Source organism: Panthera leo, chromosome A3, assembly GCF_018350215.1.
Source record: "Panthera leo isolate Ple1 chromosome A3, P.leo_Ple1_pat1.1, whole genome shotgun sequence".
Classification (NCBI taxonomy): Eukaryota; Metazoa; Chordata; class Mammalia; order Carnivora; family Felidae; genus Panthera; species Panthera leo.
The window spans coordinates 81,348,691-81,376,331 of NC_056681.1; the positions used below are offsets into that span (position 1 = coordinate 81,348,691).

General features: G+C 37.9%; 1 protein-coding gene and 1 long non-coding RNA gene across 7 annotated transcripts in view; one reads left to right on the top strand and one right to left on the bottom strand.

Annotated features, from left to right (window-relative positions):
- The window catches only part of LOC122216115, a 176,259-nt gene extending 150,914 nt beyond the window's left edge, over nt 1-25,345 (bottom strand). Inside the window, exon 1 of one of the 2 annotated variants that reach the window (XR_006200713.1) lies at nt 25,184-25,345. This is a non-coding gene — a long non-coding RNA (uncharacterized LOC122216115). Of the gene's footprint in view, nt 1-23,664; nt 24,646-25,183 lie in introns of those variants that run through there. The other variant, XR_006200712.1, reaches the window with a different exon arrangement.
- UGP2 (UDP-glucose pyrophosphorylase 2) overlaps nt 24,666-27,641 on the top strand; it is a 64,415-nt gene continuing 61,439 nt past the window's right edge. Inside the window, exons 1-2 of one of the 5 annotated variants that reach the window (XM_042932437.1) lie at nt 25,053-25,214; nt 26,148-26,206. In XM_042932437.1, the coding sequence (XP_042788371.1) occupies nt 25,111-25,214; nt 26,148-26,206 (163 nt within the window). In that variant the 5' untranslated portion in view covers nt 25,053-25,110. Of the gene's footprint in view, nt 24,840-24,968; nt 25,215-25,348; nt 25,818-26,147; nt 26,207-27,641 lie in introns of those variants that run through there. The other 4 variants (XM_042932441.1, XM_042932440.1, XM_042932444.1 and 1 more) reach the window with 4 other exon arrangements.

Below are 27,641 nucleotides of genomic sequence, written 5' to 3' on the forward strand. Positions count from 1 at the left end.
GAATGTAAATCAGTACAGCCACTATAGAAAAATGATATAGAGATTCCTCAAAATATTAAAAATAGAACTACCACATCAGAAGGGGGGGGAGAGAAGAAAGGAAAACAAACTATAAGAGACTTTTAACAATAGAAAACAAACTGAGGGTTGATGGAGACAGGTGGGTGGCCGATGGGGTAGATGGGTGACGAGTATTAAGCAGTGCACTTATTGTGATGAGCTTGGGTGTTGTATGTAAGTGATGAATCACTGAATTCTACTTCTGAAACCAATATTTCACTGTATAGTAAGTAAAATACAAATATTAATAATTTAAAATATAGAACTATAATATAAATCCACTTCTGGGTATTTATCCAAAAAGTACAAAAACACTAATTCAAAAAGATACATGTACCCCATGTTCACTGAAGCATTATTTACAACAGCCAATATATGGAAACAACATAAGTGTTCACTGATGCCATCTTGAATATCCCTCTATTCCCCCCATTTTTATTCTGTAAAGTTTCTTTTTTTTTTTTATTTAAAAAAAATTTTTTTTAACGTTTATTTATTTTTGAGACAGAGAGAGACAGAGCATGAACGGGGGAGGGTCAGAGAGAGAGGGAGACACAGAATCTGAAACAGGCTCCAGGCTCTGAGCAGTCAGCACAGAGCCTGACGCGGGGCTCAAACTCACGGACCGCGAGACCGTGACCTGAGCCGAAGTCGGACGCTTAACCGACTGAGCCACCCAGGCGCCCCTGTAAAGTTTCAAATCTATTTTACTATAGGTAAATTACACCTCAATTTTTCAAATTTCACTAAAGAAAAATGTCAAGAAAGTTTCACCCTAAGAAGCCCTTTTCAAACTTATATAAAAGTTAAGACTGTTTAAATGACCACTAGATTCACCAGATTAACATTTTGCTGTGTTTACTTTGTCCCTCTCTTTCCAGAACCAATCAGAATTAAGTGGTAGACTCCACAGACATCATGACATTTTTCCCCCTAAGCACATCAGCAAAAATTAAGAGGGATTTTGATAACCAAATGTTCTTACACTCAATTGACTCTTTCAAAAGGCACCCTGGAACAAAGAAACAGATAAATGTGAAATGTAGAGTGGATAAGTTGAAATTCAAACTTCATTATATTTGATCAAAAATGAAGTTAAAGGAGCACAATAAATTAGTGGGGGAGAAAAGGATTATTCAATAAAATGCCAAGATAATTGGTTAGCCATTTTGGAAAATAAATCAATTAAATCTTAATTTTATGCTATTCAGCAGGATAAAATCTAAACAGATTAATAACTATAGGTTAAAAAATCTTATTAAAAGAGAAAATAATCATTTGTTCATTTAATAATTTACTTTTGTATTTATAGTTTGCTTCAATTGATGAGTTTTGCACAATGTGAATGAGAATCATATAGGTGAGAAAAAGAGACTAAAGGGAAAAATGAGGAATGAATATTTAATAACCTCTGATTGGGTAAAAACTTTTAATCTTAATAAAATTATGGACTTAGTAAAGAAAAATATGTTTTACTACCTAACAGTTAAAATTTGACATAAAATACCAAGATAATAAAAATCTGAAAGCTGAAACCAGACTGGGAAAATATTTGTGGTAAATATTACAATACAAAAAGCTCACATACATCCATAAAAAAAAACTTTGTAAAAAAAATTCTTTTCTTATGTTTTATATTTGAGAAAGAGGCAGAGAGCGAGTAGGGAAGGGGCAGAGAGACAGAGACAGAATCCGAAGCAGGCTCCAGGCTCTGTGTGAGCTTTTAGCACAGAGCCCAACGTGGGGCTCGAACTCACTAACCGTGAGATCATGACCTGAGCCGAAGTGAGACACTTAACTGACTGAGCCACCCAGGTGCCCCATAAAAAAAAACTTTAAGATCCCAACAAACGAAGGGCGCCTGGATGGCTGAGCTGGCTAAGCATCGACTTCGGCTCAGGTCATGATTTCGTAGTTCATGAGTTTGAGCCCTGCATCACGCTCTCTGCTGCTTCAGATCCTTTGTCCCCTGCTTGCTCTGCCCCTCCCCAGCTCATTCTCTCTCTCTTTCAAAATAAATAAATAAACTTAAAAAATCATTTTTTTAAAGATCCTAATAAATAATTGGCAAGATAGATAAAATTTTTAAATTACAAAAGAAGTGGTAAATGACTTAGAAAAATTTGGTAAAAAGTCAGCCTTAAATAAAAATGAATTCTGATTAATACACTTAACTTTCATTTTTTTTTTTTTTTTGCCTATTAGTAAAACTTTTTAAAGTTTATTTATTTTGAGAGAGAGAGAGAGAGAGGCAGTGTAAGTGGGGGAGTGGGCAGAGAGAGTGAGAGATGGGGAGAGAGAGAATCCCAAGCAGGCTCAGCAATGCCAGTGCAGAGCCCCCATGAGGTCTGAACTCACAAACTGCAAGATCATGACCTGAGCTGAAATCAAGAGTCAGACGCTTAACTGACTAAGCCACGAGGGCACTCCAGTAGTTTATTTTTAATTTATACTCCCTCTTTGCCAATCTGATATTAGTATTTTTTTTAAGTTTATTTTGAGAAAGTGAGCATGCGTGTGTGAGCAGGGGAGGGACAGAAAGAGGGAGAGAATCCCAAGCAGGGTCCACACTGCCAGCATGGAGACCAATGTGGGGCTTGAACTCACCATCGGTGAGATCATGACCTGAGCCAAAACCAAGAGTCTGACGCTTAACGAACTGAGGCACCCAGGCACCCCACCTATTAGCAGCTTTTATTCCCACTTTGTTTTATTTTTTAATGTGCATTACCAGTGTTGTTAAAAGCACTGTATTATGAAAGGAGCACTTTCTGTGCTGCTAGTGGGTACCATTTGGCAATTTATATTAAAATGGTCAGGGGCACTTGGGTGGCTCAGTCTGTTAAGCACCTACCTGACTTCAGCCCAGGTCATGATCTCATTCATGGTTCATGACTTTGAGCCCCGGGCCAAGTTCTGCACTGACAGTGCAGACCCTGCCTAGGATTCTCTCTCTCTCTCCCTCTCCCCACTTGTGTGCACTCTATCTCTCTCTCTCTCAAAATAAATAAACTTAAGAAAAATAAAATGCCCATACCTTTTGATTCGACATATACATTAGGGGAACACCTTGCTAAGTGGAAATACACATTTTATTTAGTTTTTTTGTTATTGTTATTTAAGTATCAGGAGTCCTATTTAAACTCCAGAGGAAAATATGTAGTGTTAGAAACCCACAGGACCTGGAAAGCACCTGGACCAAAGATTCTAAGGATCAGCTGCTCCCTCTTATTTTTCTCTCATAGCAGCTCACATTCTTTCTGCAGGTCTGTCCTACTCTCTTCTTTCTGCTAATTGGCTTCCTCAGCTTATCCATAGTGTTTGATTTTACACATGTCCAGTGCAGGTTAGCAAGGGGTTCTGTTCATCATCACTTAGGAATTCAAGTTGATGGAGACCCCATCTCAGTAGTGTGCTTCTTTGAACACTGTGGCAGGGGAAAGGAAACATGAAGAATTGTGCAGTGGCACTTGCTCTTAATACATCTGCCCAGAAATGATACATGATACTATTGCTCACATGTCACTGGGCAAAGCAAGGCACATGGCCATAACTAACATCAAGGTGGTCAGGGAAGAGTAGTCCTATCAATATCCAGGAAAATAACTGGAATTTTGTGAACAGTCCTTGTGATTTCTTCATCAATATGTGTGCTCACTTAAACTTCTTACAGATGTGGATTAAATGTAAAGTTACAGTCCTCCATTCTTTCTCTTTTTAAAAATCAAGACATGTCAGCACATTTACTGACATAAAATTATACAAATGAACACAAATCCACAACACACATGCATCATGCTCAATGAAAAGCCGGTTAAAAATTCAAATGCATGAGTTTGGCAAATTCTCTGTTGAGGCAAAATAGCCAATTATGCAACAAAACAACACACTAACAAGTAAGCAGGGCATCATGATACTGTATCCTAGTATAAGTATTTTAAGTAATACATTTGTAACTTTTAATTTCTTCTTCTCTAAACCTCCATATTTGTGATAATTAATTCTACTAATAGACATGTTTAGTGGCTTCACCTTGAAATAAAAAAATTTAAATCTACTATTCCTTTCTCAGCCTTCTGTGTTTAATGGAGAAGTATCCTGTAATTACTATTTGCAAATATTTTATCTAACTCCTGCATAACTAAAATGAATAGAGAAATAAGTCAAATGCTAATAATTATAAGAGTGGAACTGTTATCTATGACTCTTGATTTTAAAATTTTAGTGTGCTCATCAGACTAGCATCCTTCCTCTCTTCTTTAAGAAGCAAATGTTACACAATTCAACTTAAAAAAGTAAATCTACACTAATAAATACATTGTCTAAATTACATATTATAATTTTCTGTAAGATTTCATGTAGAAAAAGGTTCCAATGCTAACATTAATTTTGAGAACTACTTCTGTAGACCATTTTCTTTGTCATAAATCGATTTGGTATTTATTTGAGTTTTAGGTCTCATTTTGAAAGATTTTCTAAACCACAAGTTTAATCTCTTATGCTTTATGACTTTTCAGATTTTCTTAAATCTCTCTTCTTTGTAAGCCATCCTAGCAAGACTCCCAGTGAACAAAATACCAGAATTTTATTTTTTTTTAAATTTTTTTTTAACGTTTATTTATTTTTGAGACAGAGAGAGACAGAGCATGAACGGGGGAGGGTCAGAGAGAGGGAGACACAGAATCTGAAACAGGCTCCAGGCTCTGAGCTGTCAGTACAGAGCCCAACGTGGGGCTCGAACTCACGGACTGCGAGATCATGACCTGAACCGAAGTCGGCCGCCCAACCGACCAAGCCACCCAGGCGCCCCAAAATACCAGAATTTTAAAAGCAGTTTATACTGCACATTTGTAAAAATTGCTTCCATAAACCTAGAAGATAAGGCAAGAGTCTATTTTCTACAATCCCTTGCCCCTTTATTACTTGGTTAACAAAATAAGCTCTCCTTCTGACCTTACATCATGGTCTCCTTCTCAACCCTTCAGCTTTGGTTTCATTGAACAAAACACGGTGACTCTTTTGTTTTTCTTGGGATTTTCAAACGATGTAAATATTACTATGGCTCAAATGTTTCAATCAAACCAGTATACTGCTTTTGATGTTTCATCTATGGTGCACATTGGTTTTATCAGTTATATCTGTCTTTATAGCCATCAACATTTTAAAAAATTCAATGTCTGAACATGGTTTCTATCATGAGCTCTTGCAGAAAGTGAGTGGAGTTTACCATTTCCAGTGAGGTCATTTGGGTTCCATAAGACAGAAAATTCAACTGTAAATGGCTAAAACAAATAAAAAAGTAATTTATTGGCTTACATATTTGAAAAGTCCATGGGTAGATAGCAGAAGGTAGGTCTCAGTTCAAGTGTTAACTATCATCCACATTCAATATCTCTTAATCCTCTATTCTGCCTTCACTCTCAGGTGCCATGTGGTACTCTCCAGAAACCTCAGGCACACATTCATTCAGATTCAAGTTTAGTAAAAGAGTCATAGTTTCTTCCCTGTTGCTCCTTCACAAGTCCCAGGATCCACTCTGATTAGATCATTTTAATCACATGTCTTTGGCCAAGAAATGCTAGTAACTATATCAGGTATGAATTCTTTGAGCTGCAACTAACAGAAAAACCTAAGAGTAAACAATGTAGATATTTATTATCTCATTTATCAAGAAAATTGAAGGTAGGCAGCTCAAAGGCTACTGCCATTTATTGAAGTTTATCCTTTTCCAGTGACCTATAATACTCATCTGGCATATGTGGTGGCTGGGTGGCTCAATAGGTTGAGTGGGAGTTTGAGCCCCATGTCAGGCTCTGTGCTGACAGCTTGGAGCTTGGAGCCTGCTTCAGATTCTGTTGTCTCCCTCTCTCTCTGCACCTCCATGCGCTCGCTCTCTCTCTCTCTCAAAAATAAATAAAAACATTAAAAATTTAAAAAAATTAAAAAAAATACCCATCTGGCATAGATAAAGTTGATATATATCTAGATCTGGATCTATAGAAACTGATATTTATATACTAGAACTAGAAACACATCTAGATATATCTAGATATAAATATCAGTTTCTATACTCTAGTTCCACTCATCAAGTTTTTGTTGCTGGGCCACTGTCAAAATGTTTTACTTAATATAAATTTATAAGAAGTCTTGTATGTAATAGAACAAATCTTCCCCTCTTCTTCTTGAGGAATGTCTTGCCTATTCATTAGCCTTTGATTTTCTACATAAAATTCTATCAAACTTGTCATTTAAAAAATTGAGCTAAGATTTCAACTGAAATTAATTTGAAGAGTAGATTAATTTTGGGAAACTTGTCTTATTTATAATATTGAGTCTTTCTATCCAACAACATGTTTTTATTTCTCAATGTATTTTTCATTAAAGTTTTTTTAATTTTCTCTATAAGGTCTTGCCTAATATCCAAAGGATGTTCCATTTTTTTGTGTGTGCTATTGCAAAAAAAATCTCTTAAAATGTTTTTTCCTAGTTGTATATAAAATGCATTTAAATTTTGTATATTAATCGTGTATCAGACACTTTGGCAGATTATCTGATTGAGTCTAATGATTTGTTGGTAGAATCTTTTGGATTTTTCTATGTAGACAATCATATTATCTGCAAATAATGGTAGTTTTATTTATTTCCTTCCAACCCTTTAACTTTTTTTTCTGTTGACCTACTGTAGAAGTTCTTTTACCTACCTAAATATTTCTGTGTCCTCACGTTCGGTGTGTTTCCTGTAAATTCCATTCAGGTGCATTTTATGTGTTTATTTTAATCTAATAATCTAATCTAATAATTTATTTTTCAACTTGTGTGCTTAGTCCAATTGGTGTTTATTATACTTACTAATACATTTGGATTTATTTCTACTATCTTATTTCATGCTTATTTTCTCTTTTAAAGTTAAAACAATTGTCTTTTAGTTTTACATTTTAAAATCTTTTTTTTTTAATTAAAAATAGAACTACCCTATGAACCAGCAATTGCACTGCTAGGTATTTATTCAAGGGATACAGGTGTGCCGTTTTGAAGCAGCACATGCACTCTAATGTTTATAACAGCACTATCAATAATAGCCAAAGTATGGAAAGAGCCCAAATGTTCATCGATGGATGAATGGAGATATATATATATATATATTGGAGTATTACCCAGCTATCAAAAAGAATGAAATCTTGCCATTTGCAACTACGTGGATGGAACTAGAAGGCATTATGCTAAGTGAAATTAGTCAGAGAAAGACAAGTATCATATGACTTCACTCATATGAGGATTTTAAGATACAAAACAGCTGAACATAAGGAAAGGGAAGCAAAAATAATATAAAAACAGGGAGGGGGACAAAACATAAGAGACTCTTAAATATAGAGAACAAACAGAAGGTTGCTGGAGGGGTTGTTGGAGGGGGGAAGGGCTAAATGGGTAAGGAGCATTAAGGTATCTACTCCTGAAATCACTGTGGCACTATATGCTAACTTGGATGTAAATTTAAAAAATAATTAATTAATTAATTAAAAACTAAAAAAAAAAATCTATTTTGTTTTTGCTTATGTCTACTGCATTAAATAAATTTTCTTTGTCTTTACCTCTGTGGATTGTATTTTGGAGTAATACATCCTACATATATTCTTAGTGATATCCTTAATATAAACACTAAAGTCTAAAGTTGATAAGTATACCTACCTTGCTTGATCTTGAATAAAACAAAGACTAGCATAGAGCATAGTTTTCTTATGATTACCTTATTCCTTTGTGTTATTACCATTAGTATTTAAGCTGCATCTTGTTTTTGTATTCCTTCATGAGTCATTATTAGTATCATTGTTTTATGTAATTAATACTTAAGATTTTCCCATGCATTACCTGCTCCCATTGCTATTCTTTTTTTCTTATTTTGTATCTCATTTGTTCTTTGTGGTACAATTTTTAAATTATTCATTATATCCTTTAGTTCTTAATATCTGAAAACTAATAACTAAACAAATTATAGTTTAGCTTGGTATAAAATTTTAGGCTGCCAAATGTTTGCTCTTAGTACTTGAAATATATTATTACATTGTCTTTTGATTCATATTGTTGCAATTGAGAAGTGACTTTCAATCTAATTTTGCTTATTGGTGTGGTAAACTCAAGGATTTCAGAACATATCAAGGAAAAGATAAGAACGTGAGATGGTAATCCTGCACAATAAAGTTTATAGGGTGGCACTTGGACAGGACTGCAGGAAAGGGAAGTCACTCACAGCAAGAGACTATCCAGAGATAGCTGCATGGGGCTACCACTCAGAAAGGTAAAAAGACAATGGAACTCCCAAGAAGAGGGGAATCAGAGAAGGGGCTTATGTGTCTAGGATTTGTCACTCAGTAGCAAGGTGGGGAATCTCTGGGTCAGAGAGCTCTGAAGAGCAATACAGTTTGAGTTCTTTTATAGCAACAGAGTTTGTGTTATCTGTGGCTAGAAGATGATGTGTTCAGTTTCATAGGGTATGCCTAGCAGGCAGGATCTAAGTGACTAGAGATCTGCTTATTTAGGCTACACTTAAAGTCCATGTCTAAGAATTTGGGTTGGCACTGGCAGGCTTTGATCTAATGGTCCTAGCCTGCTATGAATAAGTAAACAACATATAGGGGCCAATATACAGACACCATCTTGAACCCATCTATATAATAGGTAATCTATCTTTTCTCTCTGGAAGTTTTTAAGATCTCCTCTTTATCTAGGTGCAGATTTATTTATTCTTTCTTCTTGCCACTGTGTCTCTTAAGTTTCCTAAGAATGTTCCCAACTCAAAGTTTTTGCATGTTCTAGAACTGCAGCTTGGAAAGCAATTCCTCCAGATATATTTTTGGCTTGCTTCCCCAATTGGTCCAAGTCTGCTCAAATTATTTCCTGATTCCAACTTCAAACTTTCTATCTCTTGCCATCCTTCATTTTTCTCTTTCTTTTCTTTTCCTTTTAATGTTTATATTTATTTTTGAGAGAGAGACAGCAGAGGAGGGGAAGAGAGGTGGACAGAGGATCCAAAGTGGGCTCCATGCTGACAGCAGATAGCCTGATGTGGGGCTCAAACTCACGAAATGCAAGACCATGACCTCAGCTGAAGTCTGATGCTTAACAGACTGAGCCACCCAGACACACCCCTCCTTCATTTTTCTTCATAGAATTTATTACTACTTCACGTTTTATTAAATATATATTAAATATTTATTATTAAATATTTTCTTCCCCCAAGAACATATACTAGCAAGGACAGAGACTCAGTTTTATTCCCTGCTATATCCCTAGTATCTAGAACAGTACCTGGAACAGTAGATACTTAGTATTTGTTTATTTAATAAATTAGTAGCCTCTCTTCCATGCTTTAGTCTTTCCTTTTTAGGCAGACAAGTTCTTTTCTGTGTATCTATTCAGATGGGCCAAATATGGCTGCCCCAGAATGATATTCTTATTCCCCCAAGTAACCAACACAAAATGATCAGCATTTCTGAGTTCTAATTCCAAATTCCTAGGAGATAAAATCTGACTAGTACAGGTTGGGTCAGTAGTCTCTCTTTGGTCCAACTAAGTATACGCAGCTAGGGAGCAGGTCACATGGTGCCCAAGGCCACAGAATAGAATTTCTATTCCCAATGGAATAGAAGCTTTTAGAAAAGGAAGGGTCTGGGTAAGCAGGTACTCAAAAACTGTCTCATATTTGCTTTAAGGGCAAACTGAGGAAAATTGAAAGCCACCATAGAAATGCAAGCAATTACAGTGTTCACTGTCAGATAAAACACTATTATATAGAACCAATAAAATAATTAGTTGATTTAAGATCATCTTTAGCATTGGCTTATATTGTAACAATATTTTAGGGGCACCTGGGCGGCTCAGTCAGTTAAGTTTCCAACTTCGGCTCAGGTCATGATTTCACAGTTCATGGGTTTGAGCCTCATGTTGGGCTCTCAGAGCCTGGAGCCTCCTTCAGATTCTGTGTCTCCCTCTCTCTCTGCCCCTCCCCATCTATGCTCTGTCTCCATCTCTCAAAAATAAAATAAACATTAACTTTTTTAAAATTTTGATTTCTCTTGCTTTGTCTTACTTAATCCATTGCCTAGACTCCTAACACCTTAAACTCTTGCCCCTGCCCCAGACTTCTCTCCCTTGAGCCGTAAGCAATCTTCAAAATGTATTGTTAACTTTTCCTTTCTTAAGTAATGGAAGATTGCCTATCCTTTTGCTTCTCAAAAAATTGCCTAATATTTTCTTTTGTTAGGAAATAAACCACGTTGTCTTATGGAAACCTATAAGCTTATATTTTTTATGTATAACAAAGAAAAAAACCACAAAATCCAAGATACATATTTTAAATTATTATGAAAAAAATAATACATGCATGAGTTAAAAAAATTCAAACAAATAAGTGGAAAAATGAAAGATAAAAATGCAGCCATTGTCCACAGAGCAGTTCTACTTCCTAGAGTACTTTGTTGACCAGGACCCAAGTAGCAAATACATTTTACACAAAGACACATACACACACAATGCTGAGAAAAGTTTCATCAATTTTACTCACCCTTACTAGTGTAATGCAACTTAATATTTCCTTTTTTCTTCTTCTTTTTCTAATGTAGGTTGTAACTCACTAAAGTGATTTCACTCCCACAATTTGAAAAGCAGTGCCCTAAAGGTAGCTGTATCAAACTGTTGTTAGTATTTGATAGTTGTCTCCATAATTGAAAACAATAAATACATACTGCCACTTTTTGGTTTAGCTCCTGACATTTTTTTCATTGATTCCACACTGATAATTAACAATAAGAATTTAGCTCCATTATATTACTCTTCATTTTTACTCCTTTGTCTCCTCTTTGGAATTTTTATTAAGTTCTACTTGTTACTTTATTGCTTTAAAGAATATACTCAAACCTCTATTTCTTGATCCACCCATTTGAGAAAGTGTCTCTTGACACTCTTCTATTATGTAAGATTAATATATTTTACATCCTTTCACTTCCCTCCACTTACTAACTTCCATTACTTCTATCACTACTTTTACATTGTCAGTATTTATATTTACTTTGTTAGAATAATCAAGTATTTCACATTTTATCTTAAAGTTAATTTGAAAAATGAAGACTTTCTTTTTTAGCATTACAATCTTAAAAACCTTACTCACTGCTGAATCAAATAGTATGAATAAACTTGTGAAAAGGGAATCAGAAACCATGTTACAAAATCTACACTTATTGAAGGAGAATGTTCTAAAGCTAATGTCGAATGGATTCTCTTTTTTAATGTGTCCACTGATTGCTCATAATAATGTCATATTTTGGGGACCATGGCTTACACAATTTTTTGCCTTTACTAAAGATTCCAGTTGTCTTTCTTTGGTGTTGATGACAGGAGAAGCAAATGTCACCCTATCATTAAGATTATTAATGTTTTTAATCATACTATTTCATAAAATTAATCTACTTTTTTTTCTTAAAGACATTCTTCTGAGAGAACTTTCTGTTCTATTATTGATTGCACTGAAGCCCAAAAATTTGTGCTCCTGAAATATCCTATTACTAAGTTCCTGTGTTTCTGTCTGGAGTCCTCTTTTCATTTTGCTGGGACATTTCCTTAGGCATTTCTTTTTTCCCTGAAAAGATCCATAGGGGCCCCTCCCCCCATCCCCTACCAAAAAGTGAAAGGTCTCTAATTTGTCCTTCTTCTTGAATGTTTGTTTTGTTTATAGAATTCTAAGTTCAGAATAATTTTCTCTCAAAAGTTTGAAGGTATTGTCTACTGTCTTTTAAAAAGCAGCGTTACTGGGGCGCCTGGGTGGCGCAGTCGGTTAAGTGTCCGACTTCAGCCAGGTCACGATCTCGCGGTCCGTGAGTTCGAGCCCCGCGTCAGGCTCTGGGCTGATGGCTCAGAGCCTGGAGCCTGTTTCCGGTTCTGTGTCTCCCTCTCTCTCTGCCCCTCCCCCGTTCATGCTCTGTCTCGCTCTGTCCCAAAAAGAAAAAAAAAAAAAAGCAGCGTTACTAGGGCCACCTGGGTGGCTTAAGTGGGTTAAGGGTCCAACACTTGATTCTGGCTCAGGTCATGATCCCAGGGTTGTGAGATTGACCCCTTCACACTGAGCATGAAGCCTGCTTAGGATTCTCTCTCCCTCTCTCTCTCTCTCTCTCTCTCTCTCTCTCTCTCTCTCTCCCCCCTTTCCCTCTGCTCCCTCCCCTGCTTGTGCTCTCTCTCTAAACAACTGTTGCTGAAAAGATAAATGGCAAAACTTCAGTCTACTTCAATCTATCACTCTACTACTCTTGTAAAGGTAATTGACAATCTCTACTCAGCTGACTCTCTTTTCTGTCCTCAGTTTAACAGAGCTCTTATTATGGACCTTTTCTGAGAGCTCTTATTATGGACCTTTTCTGATACTCTCATCTCTGGACTTGACACCACCCACTATCCTGGTTTTCTTGAATAACTGACTCCTCTTGCACATTCTCCTTCACATGTTTTTCCTTTTTCTATATGACCTCTAAGTGCCAGAGTTCCTGTATCCTCTGTTTTATTCTCTATGCCTTCTCCCTACATATTATCCATTCTCATGACTTTAAAAACTATCTGCTGACAATTCCTAAATTTATATCAGTAGGCTAGTCTTCTTTTCTGAGCTCCAGATTCACATCTTTAAATATCTACTTAAAATGTCTCTTGTATGTCTCCCAGGCATTTCAAACTTAACATGACCAAAATGGTTCTCTCTCTAAATCTAGATCTCCCTCAGCCTTTACCACCTCAATAAATGGTCCTGTGTAAATTGTGCTCCTTGACCCTTCCTGTTCATTTACTCCTTATGACTCCTCCCTCCTCAATGAATCCGTCACAAATTCCTGTTACTTCCACCTTCAAAATATATCTCCAAACTCTTTTAAAAATGTAAATTAGACCGTGTCAATTCCCTGCTTTAAATGAGTGAATTGCTTTCCATTGCATTTAGGATAAATCCAAAACCTATACAGCCAGCTCTACACATCTGATTCCTTCCTACTTCTCCAAACTCATTTCCTGTCTCGTGCCATTTTCTACTCCCTATTTCCTCACTCCAGCCTCCTGTTATCTCCTAGAATACACAATGTTCCTTCTATCTCAGAGTTGCCATACTTGCTGTACTATCTGGCATACATTCTTCACAGGTCTTTATGTGGTTGATTTTTTTATCCTTCAGATTTTAGCTTAAATGCTCAGGGCTTCCATGTTAACCCACACATGGATTCTATGTAAACTAGGAAAAGGCATAGTGTAGTTTGGAATTCAGCCCCCAGAGTCAGTAGTCTTACTGCTCTAAGAGAGGTTTTTCTTGACCACCTTACCATATTGATGCTGTTATTCTCAATTTCATTCATAGCTTTTCATTCAGTCTGCAATTATTTATTATTTTATTTATTTGTTTCCAGTCTATCACTCCCACTTAGTAAATTTCCCTGTTAAGTTCACTATTAGAAACCTACAGCCCACTAGTGTCTGGTTTTTGGTAGTGTTCAATGAACGTTTGTTGAATGAGTAAGTGAATGAAACCATGCTCTGAAAATTCTCAAAAAGGTGAAAAAGAAAATGGTGTGGGTCATCCAGTTTAGTTTTTCATGAACACGTTTCATCTAAAAACTTGTTTCTCTTCACATTTTCTTTTACTATTATTTCTACCCTTTCAATTTTTCTGTTCTCTGTTCCCTGGAACCTCTTTTTGACACACCATAGGATTTGAGTGGGATTTATTCCATTGCCCTAGAGTTGCTGATATGTCAAGCTGAGTACCAAGAGGTGTTAAGTATCTCTCATTTTAAAGAGAAAGGCTCAGCAGTTAGAGCTTTGCTACTTCCAGCCAGTACCCTAATCACCCTTCCCCAGCTATCCCATGTCTATAACTAGATGATTGAGGAGGGATAGTGAAAAAAGAAACTGTCAGCCTTGTTGTAAGCAAGAGGGCAGCATCTTTTTCAAGGGGAGCAGGGGAATGTGTTTCCTACTTTCTAAACCAAGTGAGGTGTGAAGACTGGAAATTACTTCTCAAAAGAAGGGGACACCAACACCAACCTCAACTGTTGGGTGTTTTTTAAGGAGAGGGAAGAGTGAAAATGCAGACATACTTCCCTCTCCACCACAGGTTCCTGGAGCAATAGGTAAAGCCTGAGACAAAATGATTGGGGAATGGGGAGATGAGATTTAAATGGGATATGAAATTGGAACTGAAATACTAGAGACCCGAAAGCTGAAAGTAAGCAGTGTTGTCAAGAGGCAGGAAAGGGCAATTTGACAGGTCATGACTGAAGAAAGTGTTTAAGAAAAAAGAAAAGTTTTATGTTTGTGACACTAATTTCAACAGTTTAATAGAATGAACATGGGTGGATGCTGAAATTTCCAGATTGATACACAACATATCATAATTTTCTCTCATATTTCCTTTTTGTCTCTTTGCCCTATGTTCCAAGAATTCCTTGAACTTTACCTTTCATTCCTTCTGTCAAATCATTTAATCACAGTAATCACATTTTTAATTCCCAAGCATTATCTCTTGTACTCTGAATGTTGTTTTTCTATAGCTTATTTTATTATAGTTTCTTTAATTCTCTGAATCAATCTTCATGTCTTTCATATTTAGGCTTGTTTTATCATTGTCCCTATCTTTGGTGCAGTTGGTTTTCTTCAAATATTTAGTAATTCTTGATTTTCCATATTAATGAATGAGGGACTAGGTTGATGAATATTGGTGCCGGAATATGGGTTTTCTTTGTTGTTAGGTTGATCTATGCTTTAAACATGACTTTTATTTTTACTGTACAAATATTCATAGTAGAATAGTACATAACATAATTTTAAAAAGAAAGAAAAGAAAATTCACCCATGGTCTTACCACTCAGATGTAACCATTAACATTTTGGTGTATTTTTATCTAGTCTTAGATAACAAGCAAGCAAACTTTTTTCTTCTACAAAAGTTTGTAAAAACTGGCCTAATATATATATATTTTTAGCCTGGTTGTTTTTCCTTACTTAGAATATAAAGAATATCTTTCCATGTCAATATATATACTACCAAATGTAGTTATCATAATTTAACTATTCCCCTGTTAGTGGCATGAGTTGTATCTTCATTTTTATCATTAAAGCAATGCAAGAAACATCCTTGGAAACTTGAAAGTATCTAATGTATCTTTAAAACAATATGTTTTAAATTATGTTTAAAATATATTTTAAACTCAAAACCTATCTTATTCCACTTAAAGAATCTCAGGGGTGCCTGGGTGGTTCAGTTGGTTGAGCGTCTGGGCTCTTGATTTTGGCTCAGGTCATGATGCCAAGGTCACGGGACTGAGCTCCACACTGGGGTCCGTGCTAAGCATGGAGCCTGCTTAAGATTTTCTCTCTCTCCTTCTACCCGTCTCTCCCACTTGTGCTTTCTTTCTCCCTAAAATAAATTTTAAAAATGAAAGAAAAAATTTTAAGGAATCTCAAAAGCTCTATCTGAAAAGCAGATCTATAAGTTTAGGGATATTGATTAAACCAGGAAAGTGATTAGAAGAAATCTCTTCCGGGGCGCCTGGGTGGTTCAGTCGGTTAAGCATCTGACTTCAGCTCAGGTCATGATCTCACAGTTCGTAGATTCAAGCCCTAAATCGAGCTCTGTGCTGACTGCTGGGAGCCTGGAGCCTGCTTCAGATTCCGCGTCTTCCTCTCTTTCTGCCCCTCCCTGACTAACGTTCTGTCTCTCTGTCTCTCAAAAATAAATAAACATTAAAAAAAATTTTTTTTAAAAAGAAATCTCTTCCTCAGAAGGGTTTGGAGAATACAGTTTAGAGGTGAGAAATGAGTGGGCTGAAAAATAAAACCCCAGTGTGCGTATATTAAGGGCAGTTGTGGGATAAACAAAGAGTAAATGAGTGTGGTTTGATTTTTCTTTGACTCTACATTAATGGGTCTGTCAGTCATCTGTACCGTGCTACAATATACAGTATTGCATTTGGCTCAGCTGGGCTACTGATTCTTCTATGGTCCTATCTCAGTCACTTATATGACCAGCTTGCCTCATTACCAATTTCACCAGTTGCTGCTGGTTGGTCTAGGGGGCCTAAACTGGCAAAATTCTACTACAACTGGAAAAATTCTACTACATGTGACCTGCCACTTTCCAGTAGGTTAGAACTGGCTTCTTCATACAGTGGTCTCAGGGCAGCATTCCAAAGGGGAGACTAAAAGTTGAAAAGCTTCTTGGGGCTAAGGCTTGGATGTCACACAATATTACTTCAGCTTCATTCTATTGGTCAAAACAAATCACTGGGCCAACCCAGACTCAAGGTGTGTTGGGAGGAAAAGACTCCAAATGGGAGTCTTAATGGGAGGAGTGACAAAGTCATATTGCAAAGGAGTGGGACACAGGATGGCCATATTTGCCAACACTCTATCATAACAAAATTTGTTTTTTTATGTTTATTTTTTATTTATTTTGAAAGAAACTGAGGGAGGGGCAGAGAGAGAGAGAGAGAGAGAGAGAGAGGATCCCAAGCAGGCTCCACACTGTTAGTGCAGAGCCCGATGCAGAGCTAGATCTCATGAACCATGCATGACCACGACCTGAGCTGAAATCAAGAGTTGGACGCTGAACTAACTGAGTCATGCAGGTGCTCCAAAACAGAATTTGTTTGAAGTGCTCCCTTTAGTGTTCTAAAAGTAAATTTATAAGTTGACCGCTTGCCATCCAAAACATGATTCCTAAGGAAATAATGGGAGTTCATTCATAAATATTTCACTTGATAATTCATTCAACAAATTTCTTTTGAGTACCAAGCACTGTGATATGCTCTGGAGATACAAGACAGATAAGCTTCTTGCTCACAAAGAGCTTATGCTCTATGGAGGAAATATAGATATTTAACATGTAATAACAATTAAGTAATAATAACTTGAGATTAATGTTATGGCAAGGCAAGACAGGAAATCATTAATTGAAATCATTACCATCACTCATACTCTGTGCCAACACTGAGTGAAATGATCTTTGTAAGTCTGTAAGAGGCAAGACAGGTTATTAGTTGTTATTCTCATTTTTAAATGATAAAACTAAGCATCATAGAGCTAACCAAGTAATTTATCCAAGCTTTTCAGGTTCTAAGTGACAGTACTCAAGATAAAAACAGACTATTTTCCAAAATCTGTTTTTTTCCAATATACACTTCTGCCTCCCTAGAAACCAGTATGTTATGGTACTGACATATGAGTACCTGAAATGGAAAAAATACCAATAAATTAAAATAAACAAACAAAAACCTTAAATGATGGTACATATTTTGTATGGACTCTTCTGCAGGGACTTCAGTGTGTACAGCTTTAGGGTTGATCATGTAATGTGTAAGACACTTAATCTAGTACACCTACCTAAACAACAAGCAATTCTGCTTGTTTCCTAAATCTCTCTGGACCCCAGGCTGTTATCATTTGGGTGTACCAGGTTGAGAAAAGGCCTTTTTAAAAATAATACCTGAAGGGGTTCTTTAATATGACTATCTAAAAACAACAAAAAGGATTAGATGAGAATGACTAAACTGAATTACCACTATAGAATGAACTATACTATATCCAGCTTACTAAGCAATGAACTTAATCAGGAACATATACATCTCAGCCTCAAATTATTTTTTTACAAATAAATATACAGACATATGTAATATATACAAATGCACACACACACACACATATATATGTGCATATATATATATATATGCATACACACACACACTTTCAGCTAATTTTAGCATTGTTTTATTCCTCATTAGGAAACTGGTAAAATTCTCAAGCTAACATGGCTTTAAAAAAGTTTTGGTCTATCTGGATCCTCATTTATTTACTTATTTTAATGTTTTACTCATTTTTGAGAGAGAGACAGAGACAGAACAGAGGAGGGGCAGAGAGAGAGGGAGACACAGAATCCAAAGCAGGCTCCAGACTCTGAGCTGTCAGCACAGAGCCAGATACGGGGCTCAGACTCAGGAACCGTGAGATCATGACCTGAGCTGAAGTCAGGTGCTTAACTGACTGAGCCACCCAGGTGCCCTGGGATCCTTATTTTCTTTCATTATCCTGGTACTCCATTTGTGGCTTTATCTGGTCTCCATCCCATGCTGATCTGTGTTAGAAAGGTATCAAACAGCTTAAAGTTTCTGAATCTATCTGTGATGCTCCAAATCCAGACAGTAGTTTCCAATAAATTTATTTCTATTATTCCAATAATCTCAGTTTTGTTACTGTACAAATCCATGCAAAGCCAGGACTTCAGTGGGTTTACAAACCTCTAATGTTTTCTATGTAAAACTCTGGTTGAAAGTCACTGATATTTGAGAATGGCCTGTCTCTCCCAGCACTGGTGTGTGCTCCAAATTCTCATTTTCTTGGTGTGCTGCCCAGCAGTGGTGGGAGAGATAATATAGACCAGAATTTTCTAATTCAATGCTTTGAATGCCTTACAGCTGTGAAGCATGACATTGAGCCTTTAAGGCCTGGGGTAGGCAGTTGGGACCCCCAGGGATGGTTGCCTCCAGCTGCTCGCAGCCTTTATCAGTGGGTGGCTCAAGAGGAACAGAGTCTCTACAGGTGGAGTAGATGATGAAAAACATTCAGTAGTTCCACTGGCCACTTAAAGGGAATAGCAGCTCAACAGCTGGCTGCTGAACTAGATGTCCAGATGGCAGAATACCTCCTTGGCTGTGTTCAGCACATCGCAGCCAGCATTGAGCTCCTGGATGGTGCAACTTTGGTGGCTCTGAAACTCTGACTTCACAGACATCAGGTGCTTCTGGCTGTTTGCAGCTGATATACCCTTTTAATGGCATCCAAACTAGTTTTTGTCTTACTGATCCAACAACGTGTGTTTTACAAATTAAATCTTCATCATTCTCCATAAATATTTACTAGAAAAAAGTCTAGTTGAATTAAAAATCCATTTGCCTTATCACATTAAATTTCATCATTGTGTTTATCAATAAAAAGAGTTGTTAGATTCCTTGAATATGATTTCAACCATTACACATTTTTTAATGGCTTCTAAAGAATGGTTTATAAGTTTTTTAAATCTGTGCAACATTCCTCATGAATGGTGACTGTATTCATTTCCTATGGCTGCTGAAACAAGTGAGCATAAACTGGATGCTTTATAACATATATATACTTATTCTCTTATAGTTCTGGAAGTCTGGAATCTGAAATGGGTTTCTCTGGGCTAACATCAAGGTGTCAGCAAGTCCAAACTACTTCTGGAGGCTCTAGGGGGAAATCATTTCCTTGCTTTTCCTAGCTTCTGCAGGCTGTCTTCATTGCTTAGCTCATGGCCTTGAATCACGTTGCCTTTTCTCCCCTGCCTCTATCATGATCACATCACTTTTTTCTTCCCTGTCTTCAAATCTCCCTCTGCCTACATCTTATTATTTTTTTTATTATACTTATTTTATTTTTTTATGTAATCTCTACCCCCAATGTGGGGCTCAAATTCATGAGCTTGATCCTGAGATCAAGTCACATGCTCTACAGCCAGGCACCCCCTTCTGCTTACATTTTATAAGGACACTAGTGATTACATTTAGGGCCCAACCAAATAATCCAGGATAATCTCTCGATCTGAAAATCATGAATGCAGTCACACTATTGAAATCCCTGTTACCACACAGGGTTACATTCACAGGTCCCAGGAATTAAAAACTGGCTATCTTTGAGGGCCATTATTCAGTCTACTATAGTAACTGTCAAGAATGTGAAGAGATTATAATTTGAAAGTCTTGATCAGAAACTATGTGTAGCTTTTTCAAGAATAAAACCTGATTCAAAAGGTTATGTTCACGCAGACAAGTTCAATTATCTCATTCAAAAATTTGAAAAGATTTTTGCTCAGAGTTTTATACAAGTTCAGTATCTAATAATGCCCCTATTACTTTGCATTTATTTTTATTCTCATGTTTTTATTATTTAAAAAGCAATTAACTTATCACCAAGTCCAATATAGATCCCCACACACTCTAGGTTATCCCAGGATGCCACGCAAATATTATCATTTTCTTTTTGTGCTGTGATGCAGAAAAGGTTGGGAAATATAGCTCTACAAAGTTCAGGAAACTAATACAATGGAGAAAACAAGGCCAGGGTTTTAAGTGAACAAAGTCTGTATTTGTAATAATAGGAAGTCAAACACATAATGCCTAAAATCTAGAAAATAAAAACAACAACAACAACAAAAGCAATATAAACACTTAGAAATAACTATCAGATATATAGAATTGTCAGAACAATTATAGAACTGTCAGAAAAAAAATGGTTGCCTCTGGGGTGCAATGTTGGAGTAAGGAGAGATAGCTAGCTATCTGTTGCTACTCATTATGGACATTTTGGTACTAGATTTTTTTTTTAAAGATGTGCATCATTATTGGATTTTTTTTAAGTTCAATTAAAAATGGTACCAGAACTTAACATTAATATACCACATTTTTTCTGTGGTCTTTTCTCTATGACATTCCTCCTTTCCACTATAGAGAGGGAAAAACACTGTTACTTTTTATTCCCTAATCATATTACCCATTTAATGACATATAATTACCCAATTATTTAGGCCTCATCCAAAGAACAGTCCTCAGGATCTTCTCTTTAATACTTAGAGTGGTGGGTGTGAAATGCTTAAAATAAATTCCTAGAGACTAAGTTAGGGAACAGAAGTTCTTTATCCTTTCCTTCCCAGTGGTGGCACTGGCAGGAAATTTAATAAGCTAGACCAGAGGCAGAGATGTTTGGAAAACCATCAAAAGACATTTGATGGGATGCACAACAGGGAATCTTTAATATGGCTGAAAGAAATATGGAAGAAAAAATAGGGTTAAACTGAATAGTTTTCTATTTCACAGCTCTTCTCCATGAGGACTTCAAAGTCAGTAAGTAGTCTCATCATCTACACATATATCACTACAGAAAAGCAAGAATGTTTATCTTATGAGTTTAGAAGAGATGTGTTATTTCTTAGGGAGTCTTTTTATATTTTCAAATCATGATTACATAATGATCTATGTTTATTAAAAACCCTGAGAGAACACAGGATGTTTTTTTAATGGTTATTCCTAGGCTACTCATTAAAGGAAATGACTCCTCTGCTTCTATCATCAAGGTGGAATCTGGAGATACAGTTTGGCACATGAGTGAAATACAAAAACTTCACGGGCATCACCATTTCTCAGCAACACTCTCCTTTGGGCAACACGCAGAAAAGGAGAAACAGGAGACACATACTAAGGACTTGCCCTCTATGCAACTTTCAAAGGTGAATCTAGAGGGGAATTATTGATAAATGTGAACAAGATAATGCATGTTGCAGTTCAACTGCATTCTTCTGAGCCTAATGACTTTTAAAACTACTTAGAAGATTTATCAACTCTTATCAATCTTAGATAATTATCTGTAATGTGAGACAACTCTTTTTTTTTTTTTTAAAGGATCTTAGTTATTTGAAATCATTGCTACTTTTGGGATGTAAAAGTTAAATAACCTTCAAATTTAATTTAAAAATCATACTATGAACAAATGGAAGGATATGTCATAATTTAAATTCACCACTTGTTTCAGCAAACTTCCTGATTCATTAACAACAGGGTGTTGGCAACAGGAAAGAATGAAGTCTTTCTCTTCCTCAAGTAATTGGAAACACTATTCATTTTTTAGACTACTCATTCATTAGTAGTTTGTCTCACAGATATTATTTGATATCTTTTTCTAGTTAACCCTGTTTGGTTACCTTTCAACTCAAGTGAAATGCCCTATTGTTAGATCTAGTCAGTAACTGGCAATTTCTGGCTAACAGTAGCCCCCTTTTTCCTTTTTTTATGTGGGTGGCCAAGAATTTAGATAGGTACAGATGGGAGCCAATATTGAATGTGGGCAACAGTCTAGTGTATAATTGCTGCCTGGTTTCTTGGCTAAACACTTTGGGCATGACACAGAAATTTTTATGTCTCTGACATGTTCTCCAAAACTGCTCTGCTTTATTGTATTGTGTTTAGGGGATAGATGTAGGATAGACAAGAAAAAAATAGAAGACCACACACATTGCTGATCTGTACACTTATTTCATACTTTAGCAATTTCTAAACCACCTCTTATTGGATAATGCTCATGTTGGGAGTTAGCAAAGCTTACTGTAAAGTCATCAAGACATTGCATTTGCTGCTATTTTTCTTATATTCTGGCCCAAGTTCACATTCTAGGTAGACAAACTAAAAATTAAAAATTCCTTACCTCTAAGTACAAATTAAATTTTAAAATCTTATTTACTTGTGGCACTAAACTGGTCATTCAGTTTAGTGAATACTCAGTTACTGAGTACTTGCTACGTACCAGACATTTGCCAAGAACTAAATCTAAAAAGGCATCTAATTCTAACTTACCTCTGAATACACACTCTTCATCCTCCTTTAGGTCCCCCAAAGTTTCTGCAAAGGTTTAATCTGTAAATCTATCTATCCATGTTACAGATATCTAACGATAGATGTACCAACATCATGTACCTTGAAGGGAAGTTCACAGTAGTGTATCATGAGAAAAAGGATTAAATACATACATACACACACACACACACCACAGAAAGTGATTTTTCAGGTACTAAAATGTATAAATATACAGAGAGATAGGCAATTGCCTTCTAAGAAGACTTGAAACTGCTCCGTGGCCATGATCTTTCTCCCCATCCCCACGTGATCTGCCAAGTGAGGTTGTTTCTAGTGGCTCTGAAGAAGTGGGAGGCTCTTTTACAAAATGTTTGGGGGCTCAAAACTTAAACTTAAATCACTCTCTAAAGAAATTCCATTTTACAGGGCACTATTTGTAAATAATATATGGGAATATAGCTACTAGAGTACTACTTCTCTAAGAGTCAGACTTTGGGTGGTTGTGAACTTAACTGTTGAAGACAGGTAGTTACTTTTTGGAGATCTCTTGAGGCAGCAAATGTACAACATCCTTTGGTATGATGTCTGAATATTTAATTATTCATAAATCAAGATGTCACTCTTAGGTATTACCAAATGCTCTTGCTGCAATTAAAACTCATTTTCTCTTCCTTAACCTTCTGTAAAGGTAGAAAATAACTGATCATCTTTCTTACAATATATCTTGTATAATTAAAGACTCTTCATTGCCCTTTATCTTTTGCAGGCAAAGCAAACCTATGGGGCCCAAATGTTTTGGTGGCATCTTATTTTCGTGTTAACACTGATTGATTAATACTCTTATTTACTGCTGCTATAATTTCTCTACCTCACACAAAGAATGTGGAGATTCTGATTAAGATCCTCTCTCCAAATGCCATTATTAAAATGTAGACACCTGGGTTTTAGACACTTCTTTGGTTTTTATTTGGGGAAATTACTTTTATAGCTGAGAGGTCAATCTTTTTGGATTTCACATAATAAATATATCACCAAGGATTGTTGCTGTCTAGCGTGACAAATTAATCACTGGCCTTTTCTCTGTTACCTATCTAATAACATTTCCATACGAATATGTGGCACTAAAAAATTTTGTTTACAGGTGAATCATTAAAAAATTCTCACTTTACCTTGGTTGATTAGGGTTGTCCAAAGCCTCAAACTCTTCTAGAATTACTTGGTTTATTGCAGGCCTCTAAGAGAGTGCTGACAATTCATCTGTCCTGACATAGTTTGACTGAGTCACGAAGTGAAGTCTGAGATACACCCACTGAGTTTTACAGGTGTTGGCAATATCAGGTGTGATTTAGCGGGCGCTGGGCTGGCCCTCTCGCAGTTCACACGCCACTGCCAACGTTCTTGCAACATCCTCTTTCCTTGTGGACTTCAAGAATGGTAAAGGTATGCATCTCGAGGGGTAACAAGCCATTGCCACTTTGGTCATTAAAGTAAATGTCTATCACAGCATAACTCTCTACAGGAATAGGGACTGGCCGTGCTGGTTCTGGTGGCAGAGCCTTCACCTGGCACTTTTTTTCCACACCCTAAATCCCTCCTTCTGTTGGTGGACTCCACACTTCCTACTGCTTACTCCTGAACGCACCTTCACCCTCCCCAGACCAGATGTAGTGAGGAGAGTTTGTATCTACTGAGAAAGGCTCTCTCAGGTAGTAGCCGTGGAGCGTTCTGGCTCTATCCGCTGTTTAGCTATCTTCAATCCCTGGTAAACCGGAACACTTTTATGGACTGCAAAAATAACCACTCGTGCTTCAGGTTCTCGCCCTTGCTAAAGTATCCGTAGAAGCCGGGGAGTTTTAGTGGTGAAACACCCCTTGCCCCGCCGCAGCAGGTGCTGCTTCTACAAGCGGATCCCAGGGTCCTGTTTGCGCCCACCTCCCGGAGGGGGGGGCGTCCCCTCAGCCTCAGACGCCCCGCCTCCTGCCACCTCCGCGCGTCTCATTGGCTAGGCCCTGCATCCGCCTCGGCTCCTGACTGGCGGTTGTTCCTGTCTGTCTGCGCGGCGGGGACATTTCCGCATTGAGGGGGGCTGCTCCAAATGGAGGGGGAGGGGAGGTGTTTGGGAGAAAGTGGGGGCTTGGGGTGTCAGAAGCCCGCAGCCTGGTGGGCGCAGGGGGTCAGCAGCTGGGCTGCAACCGCTGGCGAGGAGTTCAAGTTGTGCATGTGTGAGGGAAGAGGGGGAGAGAGAAGGGTGTCTCAGAGGTGACATTCTCTCAGCCTGCGAGCCTTCTTCCCGGGGCGCCATAAACGCCCCCAATTTCCCAGCTGCTAAAGGAAGAGGAGGAAGGTGGGTCTCGGTGGTGGTTTGGAGAGAGGCGGGGACGGGCTTCCCACGACCCTTTGGGCGGGTGTGCGTCCCTCAGGGAGATGTGTAGAGCTCCTCTGCCCCACCCGCTGTGTTGCCCCGGAGGCCGAATTTGGGGTTCGGGGCCCTCCCGCGTTCCAGTCCCTTGGGCTCGCGGCTGCCTGCGGATTCTCTCCTCGCGGAAGGCCCCTCAGTGTTTGCTGTGGGGGAGGGGCGATGTGGTCTTCGGCCCCTCCCGAGAAAAAGCCACGACATGGTTTCGCCTCGCTGCTGGAAGGGGGCGAGCTGGAGGCCCCAGCCCGACGGCGGGCGCGCGGAATTCTTACCGCCTCCTAGTCCCAGGGTGTTTATGGGCTGGTAAAAACGGTTGCGTTGCCCCTCTTTGCCGGCCTTGCCCGCCTCCCCGACCCCGCTGGGGCGCGGGCCGCTGTTGACCGGGGTTTCCTGGGGAACCGGCCGGAGGCTGGACGGCAGCGAGGGGGAGGGGATCGGGGGGTGCGGCCGGCCAGTGTTTGCTGTCGTCCAACCCGGGAGGGCGTGGGGACCCGGGGGGCGGTGAAATAGCCGTTGTAGATCCTCCTCTTTCATTGATGAAATTTAAGTTCGTGTGATTTTACCTTTTCCGGGAGTCTCTAGCTGGCCCTGGTTTGTGTCAGGAGCGCAGTGTAGACAGGAGTTCTAAGTAGACTCAGTCTCACTAAGTTTCTTCTCTTTGGAAGTGGGGGAGGTTTTCCTGTTTTTTTTTTTTTTTTTTGTTTTGTTTTGTTTTTTTTTTAAGGCAGTTTTAATAGCTTTGAATACTCTCTTAAGTGGCTAAACATAGGAAGGGGAGAAAGAACACGTCGGTTGTTAAAGCAGGGGAGGAAGAGATATCTGCCCTATAGCGTAACTCCTCTAGAAATTAATATATACACATCACAGTATTTTAATAAATCCCTAAAATGTCGAGATATGTACAAGGTAAGACACTTTTCTTTTTGTCTCCCGGGTTGCTTCAGCCGAATTTGGGTCCTGGCAGGCGGGAGGTTGGTGGGTGGTTTGGAAGTGTAAATGTTCATTTGAGATACTGTTTGCAAAAGCCTTTTCCTTAAATTGACATTTGAGCTGCATTGAGCTGCTGGGTTGGCATTTCGGATACGTATAATTTATATCCCTGTGCTCTGCTGGGTTTAGTTCTGCCTCCCTGAAATAGGTTAGTAGCACTCTGGCTCGCCAGGTTAGTGGCTGTTAACTGATGATAAAACAGGATTTTGGTTGCTGATTAACCCTGTTCTCTTTTCCTGGTGGAAGTCAAGGTAAAGATGTGTGCGCGGAAGGGAAGGGGAACCGTGAGGACCGAGGGAACGGAGGTGGGTTTTGCCAGGACTGTTGGGGAAGCTTTAGTGTTCTCTGCTTCTACTCCGTTTTGTGTGTACGTGGTTGGAGTTTCAGATTCAGTTATTGCGAAACCGGGAGTAGCTCATAGAAGCTGGAGGTCATTTCAGCAGGAGAAATGACTTTGCTGCATTGCTGTTTATTTTTTCCTTCTTTGAAATTTGGAAAGATTGTTAAGGTTTCCTTGAAATTTGAAAATTGCCCTTTAAATTCTCCATGCGTATTTTAAAAGGGTTAGTGAATGCCTCTGAACTAAGTGTTAACATTGCTTGTATGTTTGAATGTGTGTGTGTTTGTGTGTAGTTTGTACACGTTGAAATTGGTGATACCTTAAACCTGTCGCTAGTTTTTAGCATAGGATTTGCATTCTGGTATGCAAGTAAATTCTTTTCTTGCATACCCCAGAGTTTAAAAGCTTCAGCTGTCTTCTGAACACACAGGTAGTGAAAGTTCACAACCACTTAATGTGACTCCCAGTGGATGAGCTTTAAAAAACAAATTGTCAGTTACGGCCATTATTTGACCCTGGGAATAAAAATGCCCTAGTAACTTTTATATCATTTTATTAACTCTTCTTTGAGTTTTGTATAATAGATTAAGAGTATTTGACTGCCTTATTTATGGAAACAGATGAGACAGTTATGCTTGCCTTTAGCACTAAGCTCAGAAATGTCACTTGTTATTAGACTTTCAAATTTATGTATGTGGTGAGAGAGGCAGTTTATATTCTGATTGAATAAATGTCTTAGTCAAGAATGCAAAAGCAGAGGTAACTTAATTTGCTGGTTTTGTAACAGCAACAGCAAAATTACCAGAAAGCTGCTTTTTGCAAGAGTATGCTAGGAAAAAGTGGACAAGTCACTTTTCTTTAAACGTTAAGAATATTACACTTCAGGTATTCCTAGTAGTTATGCTTAGAGTAGCTTGCTGGGATGGTGTGTGTTGACTGATTTCAAAGCCTTTGCTATTCATGGCTAACTATCTTCAGGAAACCCAAAATCAAGTGGCAATACCTAATTGTTGCTATGTATATTCCTTTCCCTTGTCATCTGCTTTTTATCTTGGAATACTTTTAGATTTATGGAAAGTAACACATTTGTCAAAACTAAGGAATTACCATTGGTACATCAGTGTTAACTGAAGAGTCAGGCTACTGTTCCATGATTCAACCCAACATTGCATTTAGTTGCCATCCACTTTTGGTTTAAATGGTAGTTTTCCTTTTAAATTAGCAGTTTGGCACCAAAAAATGATACCTCTCCCCCCCCCCCCCCAAATTTAACATGATTGTGTTCCGTTCATTATTGTTTAAATTTTGTACTTTAAGTATAAACACTCTGTGTTTAATTAACTTTGCTACTGTTACAAATGATAAACCTAATTGGCTATTAACTCAGCTGTCTCCGCAGA